At 41.1% G+C, this 15354-nt stretch overlaps 1 protein-coding gene across 1 annotated transcript in view; it reads left to right on the top strand.

Moving 5' to 3' along the window:
- The window catches only part of LOC146802404 (E3 ubiquitin-protein ligase TRIM56-like), a 44602-nt gene extending 30990 nt beyond the window's left edge, over window positions 1-13612 (top strand). Inside the window, exon 2 of the mRNA XM_085621984.1 lies at window positions 10613-13612. Within this exon, the coding sequence (XP_085478110.1) occupies window positions 10617-13016 (2400 nt within the window). The 5' untranslated portion in view covers window positions 10613-10616 and the 3' untranslated portion in view covers window positions 13017-13612. The remainder of the gene's footprint in view (window positions 1-10612) is intronic.
- The last annotated feature ends 1742 nt before the right edge of the window (window positions 13613-15354 follow it).

Below are 15354 nucleotides of genomic sequence, written 5' to 3'. Positions count from 1 at the left end.
TCTTTAGGGGGCAAAAAACATGGCCCCATAAAGATAAACCTTTTAGCAGGCGAGGCCGTCCAAGTGGGATGGTAGAAAAAGCCAAACTAAAATGTCATGACGAGCGCTTGTTTGCTTTGCTATGGGGTTATATCCGCAGCAATAAAACGGAGGACTGCCTTTCATTCAGCCATGGGGAGGCTCGCGGCTGTCACAGCATCGGTGCCATTCATTTTCAGCCAAAAATGTGGGTGTACAAACGCGTCCCTGTAACACACCCTTGACACAAAGCATGTTTTGTGTGACAACCGGGCACCCCTCGGCAAATGTTTTGCACCGGATAGTAATTAGGACACACTGCCTTCTCTCACTCTCTGCGCCACCCCAAAGCCTTAGTGAGTCCGGGCAACTATGAGGCTGCATGGTCGTGTACTCACTCCCTGGTGATGTCTGCAGTAACCTGCAGAGACAACTCCACCTTTCATCCTTCATTGTGACACCTGTGCAGTAAAGGCGCCATGAGGCCCAGCAGGGGAGCGGTCCCTGCTGGTGCGTTAAGTGGCCTGCAGGTCACACCAAAGAATCTCTGCAGAGTTGACTCCGCCTTTTATCCTTAAAAATATAAAAAATGCTGAGGCCTCAGTATAGCAGAGCCAGAGAGGGGACTGGTTCCTGCTGACATCTGCAGTGAGATGCAGGTCAAATAGCGACTCTCGCAGGGCCGACTCCGCCTCTTATCCCTGTAGTTGACACTTTTTCGCCTGAGATTTAAAAACGGCATGAAGCCGCAGGGCGAAGGCTCTCTGCTGACGTCAAATTGGACCTGCACGTTCACAAAATTTTGATGTTGTTTTTTCGGTTTTGTGAAGACGTTGTTTTATGCGATGCACAAAATAATTTAATATTCATTAACAATAATGCAACTTAAAATAAAGTATCTCTTCACTATTTAGAATTTCATGTTTCTTGAGATTTTTGTGGTGCTGCAAAGAGCGTGGTGTTAGGAGGGTAATTGATCGATCGATTAAGTCACCCAAAAACTCTATCACTGGACAAGCGCGGACTGTCCAAATCGGTAGTTAAAGGGCCACCGTCTGGTTTAATTGTATTATTGGTCATTGTTAATGGAAATGCTGTTAGTAGAAGCAGAAAGATTGTAATTATTATCCCTGTTAATATTCTGTTAGCAAATGCCATTGATAACTCTCACCGAGCCAATTAATACAAATGATAATATTTCCTGTTACCTTGTTTCATGAAACCCAAAATAAAGTTATTTTATCTGTCGGAGGCGCGGCTTCGAGACAGTTGTGACCATCAGCGCCAGACGTGGTTTCTCGCTGTAAGCAAGAGGCGCCCTCCCTTGTGTGGCCTGCTTTGGTCTGGTATCGCCTGTTAACGCCCGCTTAGTCTTGCCGCGGTCCGTGCTCAGGCCCCAGGTAGCCCTTTCACCACCATAGCCCCCGAGGCGCCGAACTGCTCTAGCGCTCCGTGCTTCGGTCTGTTATCACCTGTTAACGCCCTCTCCGGGTCCTGTCCGCGATCATTGTTCCTCCATCCGTCAGTCCTTTCACCCCAGGATCCACGGACCGGGTCCAGGGCTCAGTGCGTGTCTGATCTCGGCACCCTCAAGTCCTTCAGGGCACACTCCGTATATTTCTTCAAGGCGCTACACCTTTAAAGCACTCCGAGGATCACATACAGCGCTGCGAGAAGCTGGATGCCGCTTTGTGTAACTGAGGCCCATGGATGGAAATTGTGGGGCTTATTTACAAGCCCCCAGCGCCGCCGGTGCCTCACTTTGTATCATATAAAAGACACGCAGGGGCGACGCACAAGTGTAATTTTAAAAGCAGTTATCTGCAAGTGTTTTATTTATTTTCTTATTTTTTCACTTTCCTTGTGTGTCTGCATGCTATTTCCCTACATACATTACAGGTTTTTTTTAAATGGTAAAAATGACAATTAAACGTTTACAAGCACACAAAGCAGCATATTAAGAAAACGGAATGCTTTTTTTTGGGGGATCATAATTCTTCATTAAGTGTTTTTCAAATTGACATACCAATATCATGGGTTCATACATTGACCATGGAGTGGTTTAGCAAAATAAAGATATATGTACACAAGAATTGAAGAAATATATGCATTCAAAAACAAAATCCCTCGTGTAAACCCATTGAGAATAAATAGTATTACATTAGCTGAACTGAAGGCATCCTACCAACTAGAAGATCTAGATCTATATAGATTTCTAAAGAGAAAGACGGCCCTAACAAAGTCTAAAATAACGTACACAGTCCCCTCTATCTTCCAATACGTAGCATACCTAAATAAATTGGGCCACCAAGCATCAAAACTATACAAAACACTAAGACCCCTCAAATCCAAACTCGACCACAAAACAAAGGGATACTGGGATAAACTTGTACAACCACCACTAAACGAACAGGAGTGGGAAAAGCTGTGGGCCTCAGCTACCCAAAATAAGATCACCCCAGTCCTAGCTCAAAGCAAACTATGGCTACTATACAACATTTTGGACCCCAGCTCGCCTACACACACTAGGCCTCAGATAACCCACGTTGTCAGTCCAACCCTGTGTGCATCTGTTTGAACCAGTGTTTTTAATATTTTTATCATTAATACTCCATTTGGGCACCTTTCATTTTTTGTGATTAGAGGAGATATGAATGACATTTATTTTACATTAGAGCATTTATTCTACCTTACTGAGGAATGCTAAATTTACTGCCATATTCCTGGTTACAGCCGACTTGTAAATTTCCACCATTTGATACACCTTTATTATAGGAATCTGCACTAATCGCAAACCGGTGCAAATTTCCTAATTGGTTAAATGGAAAAGTGCTAGAAAAGTGGCTCCTCCTATCCAAATAAGGTATGCACACGTGTACAAATGCATTCTTCATGACGAGGCCCCAAAATGAACTGGTGCTATGACAAGGCCTTTGCATACTTAAGATGCATGCAATTAACCCAGAAATTAAAGTTGATGCATGAGCTACAGAAATCTCTGCTCCTAAACTGAAAAGTGAACTGGTGCAGTCTTTCTGAACTGTGCTCTTTCTCCTATAGGAAGTAACCCAATTTCAGAGTACAGTGTTGGCACTTAAAACCATGATTTGTCTTATTATTATTATAATATTTATTAAGCGCGCAGCTACTTCCAACGGAAGTGTCCCGGCGCTAGCATCCATCCGAAGAGAAGAGAGGGGAAAGGTGGTGCGGTATAAACAAGAGTTAAATAAGGTAGTCTAAACAGCCAAGTTTTCAGAGCCTTTCTAAAAGGAAGTTCCGTCTCTATCTGGCGAAGATCATTTGGCAAAGAATTCCATAGCAAGGCAGTTTGGGTGGAAAAAGCACGACCACCCATCCTTGCCTTCCAAAAGCGCGGGGTGACCAAAAGATTGCAGCTATTTGATCTTAAAGTTCTTGCTTGATAATATTTCTGAAGTCTTCGTCTTAAATAAAGAGGACCTACTCCTCTAGTGGCTTTATGGGCCAGCACCAGTGTTTTGAACTGGACTCTTTTTCTCATAGGGAGCCAGTGCAGGCTACGCAAATGAGTAATATGATAACGAAGAGGCACATTTCTAATGAGCCTAGCCGCTGAATTTTGGATGCGTTGCAGTCTCCTCATCAGATAATCAGGGATGCCCACATACAGGCTGTTCGCATAATCTAGTTGAGACGTAATGAGAGCATATACCACTGATTTCCTGCATTCCATAGGAAGAAGGTGAAGAAATCTACGAAGTGCTTTTAGTCTCCAGAAGCATTGAGAGGAAACATGCATAATTTGCGCCTTACTTGTGAGCTGAGCATCGAATCTAAAACCCAAATTCCTAGCTGAGGTTACTGGAATTGGTGGCCGATTTAGATCAGCTGGCCACCATAACTCCGAGCTAGGGGGAGTAGGTTGATTGAAAAATAGAACCTCCGTTTTATCCGCATTCAATTTTAAGCAACTGTTTGTCATCCAAGAGGAGATATTTAGGAGACATTGCCTTTAAGTTAGCAAATGCTGACTCGCTTTGTTCGTTAAACGAAAAGACAAGTTGCGTGTCATCCGCATACGAGACAACACGCACACCCAATTTTTCCACAATTTCCGCCAAAGGAGCAAGATAAACATTGAAGAGCGAGGGGCTGAGTGCCGAGCCCTGTGGCACCCCCTGTGACAGACTTTGAGCTAGAAACATGGGGGTGTAGAAACACCTGTTGTGACCTATCCTCCAAAAAGGATTGAAACCAGCGCAACACGGTCCCCGTCACTCCTAAATTATGTAGCCTATTCAGGAGGATGTTGTGGGAGACGAAACTCGGCAGATAGATCCAGCAGCACCAGCATAGCACATTTACCAACATCAAGGGTTTCACGGATCGACTCTGCGACCTCTAGGAGAGCTGTTTCGGTGCTATATCCTGCCCTGAAGCCTGACGGAGTCATGCAGAAGATTGTTGGATTCAAGGAAGTTTGAGAATTGCCTCTGAACTTCCTTTTCTAGAATTTTTGCAGGGGCAGGCAGTAGTGATATAGGCCGGAATTTTTTTAGCTCCGTTGGGTCGGCATCCTCTTTTTTTCAGGATGGGCTGAACAAAGGCTTTTTTCCAGTCGGAAGGAAAGATTCCGGTTTCCAGAGACATATTCCAGAGGAGATTCAAGGGACCATTTAGAATAGGTGCTAGGAGTTTAAAAATTCTAGCCGGACAGGGGTCAAGGGGAGACCCAGATTTCACTTTCAACAATTCCTTCAGAGAGGCCTCCACCTCAAATCGGTGGAAGGTAGACCAATTGTGTGATGACTTGACAATTGCCATATCCTGCATTTCTTTCACTGGGAAGGCAGAGTAAATGGTCTGAATTTTTTCGTGAAAAAAACAGCAAGTTCCTCGCAAAGAGCTAGGGAAGGTGAAATCTTGCTTTTTAGGATCTGGGGCTTCATAAAGCCCTCTACTATCCTAAAAATCTCCCTAGGGGAGTTGTCAGCCTCTCTAATTTGTTTTGCCATAAAATCTCTCTCGTATATAGAAGCGCACCTATCCTCTGCACACATTCATGATTATTTCAGCACCTTAACAAATGAACTGCCCCTTACGTGTAGTCTTTAGTAGTATGAAGAACAAAATAATTGTTCTTGAAATAGAGGTAAGGTGCCATGTTTGTGGGACTCACTAGCCAGTGGGTGGTGTAAACCTGGACACTTCTAACCAATGAGTTCCTGGGGGCAACCCTTCCCACTTTTGCACTACAATCTTTACTGTAAGCTACACAATGGTGAACTAGTCGGTCCTTGGAGGGTCTCAGCCAGGGTGTCTGTGTGAGGAAATAAGCAGTCTCTTCCTTCTGTACTACACCAAGCTAGATCTGGGACTGGTCCCAAGCTGCCTACAGTTGGCTCATGGTGCAAAGGCTCCCCTTTCTTATGGAATTCCTTCCCTATAAATGAGGTGGCTTCACCCTGGTCTTTCAATGGAATGAAGCTTCTGAATGCTACGGGCTGCCATTGCTGAGCAGAGATGAGTCGCATACCCAGGTCTTACTCCAAAACGCCCAAGTCACTTTCCGTTGTGGGAGCAGTATCCCTGCCCAGGCTGAGCCGCATCGGGCAAATGCTCATTGGCCTACTGGATATTCAGGCAGACTAAACTTAACCTTTTGAATGTGATAAATGTTCAGGAACAGTAACCTTTCTGACCACCAGTATATTGGAATGTTGATAAAATATTATAAATGGTAAGAACCTCTAGCTTATCCCAATTCTAGAGCAGCAAACATTTTACTTTATCTAAAAGTTAGTTTTCCTCATGGAAGAAGTTACAGCAGTGAAAATGACAGTATGGGCTATTTACTGTACGTGCCTGCAACACTAAATTCTAGCATGCACTATTTTTCGATATAATGCATTCTACTTTATGGGCTACAAAGCCTACTTAGGGGTGACTTGCCTAATGTTTAAACATAGAATTATTTCCCATTAAGAGTACTTTAACTGGTTTGACTGCAGATTTAGATTTAGGTTAGCCTTAAGCTATATTTTCTGTCAGTTTTATCAACTGCACATTGTATTGTAGCACACATGTGCCATTTAACTTTCCATGCCATTTTCGTGCACCATATACTAAATCCATATTGAAAAGCTAAATATTCCATTGGGCATTACCCAATATTACAATCTTGTAGAGCACATACATGTTGGGCTATACAGCAGTGCTCCTGAGTGTGGATTTAAAACAAGTATGGGTGCAAACACACAGGTTTTGCTCACCTCTGTCAAGGGTCTGGATAAAGTGCAATTATGCTGATGGAAATTAAATAACCCACTTGCTCCAAGTTCAGGTCTGTGGTTAATGTTTGTTAATCAGTGGATTTGTAATTCAGGAGCACAACTTAGCAAGCACTTTTTTTTATTTTCTGATCTGTGGAAAAGTCTGTGTTTTGGTAATTGTGCTTTTTGTTTTTGTTGGGGGGGGGGGGGGCATCTTTTGCAAATTGTTCAAAACTTGCCCTTTTTTCCAAATAATATGCAAGATGTTTTCAGAGCTACTGGACATGGTCCTTTTTTATTTTTATTTTAGTTTTTTTGTTTATATTGTCAAGAAGTACAGTATATGACAATCAGTAATCTTTTAACATGTGCTGTACGGCTCTTTTAAGCAGCCCCAAATGGACCCATACTTTCGCAGAGCCGGAATACCCCTTATTTAGCCAGCACTTTTTCTCTTTGCCCAGTTTCTTTTAGGATTAGCCACCATTCCATCTTGGTAGGGTGTTTAGGAGAGATCCTGGCTCTAGCTATCGCCAGCCGGGCAGCAACAACATAATTGTCAGTAAGGGCCTATTCTGACCGGAATCTTCCTTGTACCTTAACATTTTTTCAAAAGCATGTGATCCCCATAAAGTCTAGTTTTAATTGCCACTGAAATCTTATCCCAGAATGACTAAGGCGGGACACATAACAAACCTATGAACAATGCCAGCCGTATAAAGCCCACATTTAGGGCAGGTCTGCCGTGTCCCTCCATAGATTCTCCCCCCCCCCCCCCCCACCTGCCCCACCTTGACACCATCTGGCAATCCTTTCAGGGGTATAATAAGGTAGACAAAGCATCTGAAATTGCTGCAGCTGTAAGCTCCGAGTGTACGGAGCGGGCAATAGTGTCCAAAGCTATCTTCATATTCTCTATAGTAATATTTTCCCCCAGAATCTCACTCCACTTGGTAGCCAATTTCTCGCAGCCCTCTGCTCTGGCACAGAATTTGATACGCCTTTCATTTTTTTAGAACTGCTAAAACTTAAGAATGCATATCTTAACTGCCTGTTCAAAGCGAAGTTAAAGATTGTAACCAATAAATTGCAGACCTCTTTAAATCTTGGTTTAGCACCAGAAAGGATTGGCAAGATCTAGAGTATCTTTATTCTCCAACACCAGTTCCCTGAAAGTAATTGCATTCTGACAAAATATTTGCTAGGCCTCTGCCATTTGTGTATTGGGATGTTTGCAGTAATTATTGTACCTCTTATACATCTTCCATGCAAGGCTAGTTTCCTTTGTTTGGTGCATTGGATACAGTATGTCTACCAGTTTGTTTCTGACAACCATATTTCATACAGGAGTTTATCCCCAAATGTTTTGTTGTGAGATCTGGCATTTGCATTTTTTTTTTTTTTTAAAGTAGTTTGATCTGTGATGAACACAGTTCAGGCTGCTATTCTCAAACTATGTTTTGTAGTAATTTAAAAATTATATATTATAAAACATAATACAAACTGTTATTCACAAACATGCATGGGGAGTTTATGCCTCCACCTCTCTATACTTTATGTGCAGATCCCTCCTCTCCGAGTTTCTGCAATCAAAGTCTGTGGCAGGGACTTCGGGGAGTGGCTGTAAGATGGGGTTTACATATAAATAAAGAGGGGAGTAAAGGTTTAGGAAGGGTTAGGGATGTTAATCAACCTACTCACAAAGCCTATAATGTGTCTCAAACTGAACTTCTATAGTTACTAAAGCCAAAAAGGGACCCAGAGCAGTAGTAAAGCAATCTGCCCCCGCTGGAACACAACACATGGCACACCACTGGTATTATAATCGCCTCCCATACAAAATAATGGTTAGTGATTCAAAATAAATTCTATAGGATAGGTTTTAAAATATATTTAAAATAGTAAAACGTAAGTAAAAAATTAATTATAAGAATAGCACATACATGTAATGTAATACAATATTTTAATGTTTTTGCATCTAAAAATTCATGTAAAAAGAAATTTGATATTATAAATGTACTTTGAATGAATTCCATTTATGTTTAATAATGCATATTTAAAACTTAACTTTAGCAGGGTTTTTTCTCTAACTTTTGAGGGAAAAAAATCATTCGATTTCATTAAATCTTTAATTCAATATTAAGTTAATCTTGCTGAAGCATTTAAAACCATTAGTTCTATATTTACATATAAAATTAACCATGATTATCCTAAAAGCTATTAGTTTTCTTATCCCTGTAGTCTACCATAGGTAGACTCTGCATTCAGACCAGAGAGCTAGGCATTTTAACGTGTAGAGGAAAATTAGGAAGGTGTTCAACGAAATAGTAAATATTTTTATGTAAATGTATTTTATTTTTAGTTTTTGTTTTGTTTTTTACACCTTGAGAGGGTCAATTAAGCCGAACTGCGTTGCAATGTTGCTTTGCTGCAAAAAAAAAAGCATTGCTAGAACAGCGCCCTGGGGTGCATGCCCATCTTTAGTGTGTCAAATTTGCTTTGACTCCTAGCGGGGCTGCGCCCATGACAGAACACCCACACGTCTGGTGGATGGGACCTGTTCTCGCTAGGGGAGAATATATAGATCTAGAATTATATTTTTCCAGTAACTTGCACTTATAAATTAGTCTCCACCCTCTTTTTTTTTTTTTTTTGAGGGGGGGTTATGGAGACATGCAAGTTACTTTTTTGAGTAACTTTTACACTGACTTTGTGATTACCCAAAAGTAGTAAAGTCACTCTAAAGTACAGTACAAATGTAAAGGTAAGTCAAAATGTAAGTTACCTTTTAACTAGCCCTGTTTGTCTGGAAGCTTATCTGCAAATACCCATGGGATTATGAAATTTCATCCTGGAAAGCTGCCTGCTACTTTCACTTATCTTGGTTAAACTCTGAGCTCAGACACGAGCCAGATTCCACACCGACCAGTGAAAGGCTGGCTAAAGCAATAAAGAGCAGCGTCTGTTATTTCCCACACCATCAAACTCTGACCTACTGGCCTGCTTGTAAAACCTGTTTAATTCGTAGTATTAAATAGCACAATTGATGCTGGTGGAGCTTAGTAAAAGTAAGTTTTGTTGAATTTTCCAACCTTGATGTTTTAGTTTTCAAATGTGGTGACTAAATGAATGACAAAGTGGTGATTTAGGCCCAGATCTCTGTACTGGGGTGAATGTATGATATTATTCTGCATTCTGTCCATCAATTGTTCTTTTAACATTTGTCACCCCGAGTGTGACTGGTATGCCCAGATGTGGGTCCTGTGCTCCCCATGCCACTGGAGTCCAGCTATCCTGGCTGATGAGGATTGAAACCCTGAAACCAGTCCTAGGATGCTCGTTTCCAGTCCAGGGAGGGCCTGGCCTGACAGTTTGGGCTGGACTGTTCCCACTGTGCTCTTGGGGCAAGACTGATTTGCGTATTGCTGGGTTCAAACTTGAATGACTTGGTGAGCAAAAAGAAATGGATTTAGGCCCATATATCTGTACTGGATTTTTTTATGCCACAATGAATATATTTTACGAGACTATTGTTGGGAAATAAATCTATCTCCTCTTTCCTCTGGTGGCGTTTTCCACTGAAAAGGACTTTCATTCTTCCACAATCCTCCTATCCCACATACCTTCCACAATCCTCCTATCCCACATACCTTAACCCTCACTCCAACCCGCCAGGCCACAAACCTAAAGTAATAACTTAAGTTAGTTATTCTAATCGCTAGAGCAGAAACAATGTCTATGAACGCTAGCCCTCCATCACCTCTTCCTTTAGGCTTGCTTCTGATGCACAAAAAATATACAGCTATAACTGTGCCTTGACTGCACTCGTCAAGCTTCCCTCCACAAGTCAATTCGTAAACTGAGTTCTTATTGTACACGTTCAGCAGTAATGCCAACGCCATCTTGGGATGTGGCTTTGTTTTACCCTGCAATGTCTTTGTCCTTAAAGTTAATGTTGCATCCTATATTTTCAACTCCTACTTATCTTTTCCTCTTAAACTTTCAGGAGCGGGCAGCTCTGTAAGCTCATGTGAAATACTGTCTTCAAAATTGAAACTAGTACTTTAGATTTGATAATGTTGTGTGTTCTACTTCTAGTTAAATGGGCTGTTTAACAAATGCAGCAATGTATTTTTAGGATGGGATGGTCTCATACCATCCTTTTTGTTGCATGCTTAATTATAAAGTGAATAAATGCAATTATTAAAAAAAAGTCAATGACACGAGAACTTAAAAGGAGTGTTTTGTTATAGATTTTCAAGTTCAACCTTTTCATTTTAGTAGACTTGTTGTTTGAAATTTTTGAGATTAAGGTTAAATGAGTTTTTTTCTTTTCACAGAGAAATGGACCCTGCTGTGATTTCTTTGCCGGATGCCATCCGTAAAGATTTCCTAACTTGTAAAGTATGCTTTGAACTTTACAAGTCTCCTAAGCTCCTGCCTTGCCTACATAGCTACTGCCTGAAATGTCTTCAGCTGTTATTGAAGAATGGGTCCATTAATTGCCCAGAATGCCGGCTCAAGGTGGATATTGAAGGGAGTGTCTCCAACCTTAGGACCAACTTCTTTATTAACAGCCTCCTGGAGGTGTTCAAGTTAAAGAATACAAAGAACAGAGTTTGCACCTTATGTTCTTCCACGCAGCAGTCGTTGATAGCTACCTCTTACTGCATAGACTGCTGTAATTTTCTATGTCAGACTTGTACCCAATGTCATAGTAGTCAACTTCTAACCCAGGACCACAAAATAGTAGAAGTAGATGTTATGAATGAACATCCTACCACAGGAGCAATGCTCCAAGAGGCTTGCTGTCAAGAACACCAGCAGGAGCCCAGGAATTTCTTCTGTGACACATGTAAATTAACAATTTGCAGGGTGTGTTGTTATCAAAGCCACATTCAGCATCATGTTGTTGCAATGGGAGAGGCATCCCAGACAAGTAAGTCTGAAATCAAGAAACTTCTTGATGGGCTGGAATTAAATATACTTAATATTTGTGAATGCAGGAAGAAAATGGATGAAGAATTGGAAATGTGTCAGACAGCAGATACCAGCATCCGCTTGTATATTGGTAGGTATGTGAAGAAAGCGACTGTGCACCTTCTAGAAATGCAGTCTGCAACTTGTGAAGTGTTGGACATGGTAAAGAAACAGAACTTGGAAAAATATAGATCATTGGAACAGGTGTTTCAAAGGCAAAGTGACCGTGCAATGAGTACCAAGGATTTGGCGTTGAAGGTGATGGCAATGGGAAAGTGTTCTGACAAAATGTCTATGGAGGATTTCTTGAGGGGTTGGGTGCAGGATGTGAAGTTTTGCACTCCCCAAAAGTTAGACTTAAAAATTCCTAAACTGACAGTGATCATCGATGAAGTGAACATTCCTAGTATAAAACTCTTCAACCTAGAATTGTCAGAGTTGAGGCAAGAAGATGCCGAAGAGTCACATTCCGAGGAGGTCAGTGTTTCAACTACAGACCCTTTTGTGAACACTGTAAGCACAGCTGATATCTCATCCACTAGCAGTAGCGCTGAAAATGGAGACTCCTTACCTTTGGAAGACAGTGTGAGCCTGGTCCCCTTTTTGCCAGCTGGGGAAGAAACTCTATCCACAGGTAACCCTTCAACTATTTTGGATTCTTCGGTCACTGGGGACTCCATGGTATCTGGGGTGGCCTCTGTCACTGGGGATCTTGAATCCTCTTGGAACACTTTAGAAACTGAGAATGCACAACCCAGTGAGAATGAGTTGCCCAGTTTCAGCAGAGCATTAGAGGAGCATTCTGACTTTGACAGATATGATTTCAGTGATGATCTGATGGATGAATGGGATGACATGTATTATTTGGATTCTGATTACTCACTTGATGAATCGGATGCATTTGACACGGACTCATCTGAATGGTCCTATGAAAATGAATATGATTGGGTCGTCAACAGAAAGCCCCCACCTGTATATTGTGAGCCAGAGTACATTTGTTCTTTTCAAGTAAACCAAGTACCTAATTCGGGCACCCCTAAAATCACTGGTATAGCACTTTTAGATTCTGGGCGCATTCTCATGGCTGATGAAAAGAATGCTGATGTAAAAATATTCTCCAGGAATGGAAATCTTTCTAAACTGATTATTTTGCCAGAAGTACGTGGTCAACCACCCCCATGTGGCATCACGGTTTGTGGAGACACCTTGGTTTGTTCTGCTGGTTGTTATCTTATCTTTATGACTTTAAGGGGAAAGCAGCTTCATAACATCAAACTGCGAGGCCAACAGTCTCAGTATGCAATAACATCCTACAAATCTGATTATGTGGCAGTTTGTGAAGGGACCCGTTGCTCCCTTGCATTGTATGAAGTGTCTGGCCACTTCCTAGGTAGAGTTGAGCCTGCTGGTTACACTGTAGGAAGGTTTCTCTTTGTTGCTGTCAATAGTCAGGAAGTATTTGTAGTCTCAGACTTCTTTAACAAGAAGATAGTGCTCTTTAGGAAGTCTGGAGAAATTGTCAATGTATTGGATACTTACACACCATTGTTGAGAGATCCTTTTCATGTTTGTGTGGATAGCAACGATCACATATTCGTGGTTGACCAGAACCGGGTGCTTGAGTTCACATGTGATGGAGTGTTTGGTCGGGTTGCTCTACGTGCAGACAAAATCACTGAATACCCCCGTGTCATTGCTGTGGATAAAGAGGGATTCCTTATTATAGTCCAAAAGAAAAATCATGCTAAAATTGTCCACCTTTAAAATATAAGCGCTAAATATTAAATCCACATTTAAACGGTAGTAATGTTAGACTGGGGGTAACTTGTTGCTGGGAGAACAGAAACCTATTAAGACTTGAGCATTTTTTTTTGTGTTCTAAGCACATTTGCAAAGCCACTTAGGTTTACACAAACTGTAAACTGCAGGCCCGTTTCAAACCCATTTTTCTAAAAAACTGGGTAGGTGTATACTTTTTCAATTAACTGATGGCGCAGGTGGTTCACTGCCAACTAGTAGGGGCACAGTTATGGCAGCCTCTTGAGCCTGTATACCAAGAACTTGAATGCAGTGACCAATGCCCGTATGCTACTACAATGTTGTATAAAAACCTAACCAGTGCATTTACTTGTGTACAAAAACAATGTCCAGGTTTGTTTAACTATTGACTTTAAAATATTTATGAATTAATATATTTACTATCTCTGCTCTATGACCTGTAAAAAATTGCACTTTACAAATCACATTGCGTGTTTTTCTGCTTTTTCTGAAATGGTGATTTGCATTGATTTACAGGATATTTGTATTGAATGCAACTATGCATGGATTTCCACAGCAATAAAAATAATTTTCATGATGTATTTTGTTGTGCTTTTTTTGTGTCTCCTATTTGGCGGTTCATAATGTTCCAGGGTATACACTGATCTTTTGTAGATTTAAATTCTAAATAAGATTACACCCAGCATTCTAGCAAAATTATTTTGAGCCAAGCATGTGGTTCTGGAATGCAGCCAAATACAGTAAAGCAAGAACTAAATCAAATTTTTGCAAACAAATGTTTTTAAACTACTGTTATGGCAGCATTGGGTCGCTTTTTAAAATATTGCAAATAAGAAGTTATTTTGACTAATGTGGTTGAGCAGGTAAGTCCTGGTCTCCTCTCTGTTCTCAAAGCACTTTTTTAGCAGAACACTCTAGAAGTCCAGTTTTGGATCTGGACAAACGTTTGGGGGTGACCCTGCAGAGGGCCAAATCCAACAGTAGCGCATTGCAATTCCTCGGTTCTGCATTAATCCTGGTATAAAGATATTTGTCTGAGCTGTGGTGGAATCCTCTGCTGTCCTGCAAGATATATATATATGTGTATATATCATTTTTTTTTTAATGATACCTGTTTGCAAGACCTGTTCTATCACATAATGGAAATCTGATGAGATCCTTAAAAAATGAGATCCATGATATGCTTTTTTTTTTTTTAATTTTTTTTTTTTTTTTCTCTGACTACACAAAATGACTTTGGAGAAATCGGAGTCAAGAGCATAGGCTGCACTAAGAGCAGGATAACACCCTTTCTCACATTTTGCACTTTTACCAAAGGAGAATAATATTCAGGAGCTTCATCTTTTTCAATAAAAAATGTTAAGGATTTCATCCCTGCACTCCACCCTCAATCTTGGTTTTACAGGACAGCACCATTTATTACACCGAGATGAGTACTAAAAGTTGGATGTAGATAGTCAAATAGTTATTAAGTATTTCCTTGCGAAGATCTTAGTCTTAGGCTTTTATTTTGTAATGTTCACTTACAATTTGTATTTCTCCTCCTACAAATAAGAGCAGTTTAAAATTTGTCATATGTCTTCTTAGTGAGTACTTTGGAATATCTACTCCCAGTTACACATGCACCCTTCTGCACTAGAACTCGCCAGGTGATCTAAGAAATTAGGCTCCAGGCAAGAAGTAGCCCAATGTCCTTAGATTGACCATATTGTAATGAGAATTGCATAGCTGTCATGTTTGTCCATGCTCAAACAGGCGGATACTTTTTCAGATGGCCTGCATTACTGAATCACGGTTTTCATAATGTGTCCTAAGTGTTTTCAGGCTGAAATGTACACAAGCGATGGATGTAATGCTGTACTTCTTTCCCTGGTATTCACTCAGACGACATCCCACTCATCGTTGTTTTGCACACCATGCCACCACGGTTTGTACCCAGTGATGTGCAAATCAGTCTTGACCCTGAGCCAATAGGATCAGTCTTACCAAATTGGCCAGGCAACGTTCTGCCAGAACTGGAACACTAACAACCCAAGACTGGTTTCTTCATTATTGGGGCTAAATAGTCCGGTATAGCTTGGTTCCAGTGGCACAGTCTGAATGGGATCCATGTTTGGGCATATCTGTCTCACTGAGGGCGTTGCACAGAAGAATACATAAGTGATGGCAAGAATGCATAAATTAATCTCCGACACTGGTTATCACTTAAGCTGCACCTGAGCCATTGTTTCGCACACTATGCAACCTCAGTTTTTGAACTAGCCTTATGCAAATTTGTCTTGACCCTGCACCAAGAGGAAAGTCCTGCCCAAACTGGTCAGGA

The sequence above is a fragment of the Triturus cristatus genome, chromosome 8, assembly GCF_964204655.1.
Source record: "Triturus cristatus chromosome 8, aTriCri1.1, whole genome shotgun sequence".
Classification (NCBI taxonomy): domain Eukaryota; kingdom Metazoa; phylum Chordata; class Amphibia; order Caudata; family Salamandridae; genus Triturus; species Triturus cristatus.
This window is presented reverse-complemented; position numbering and strand designations above follow the sequence as displayed.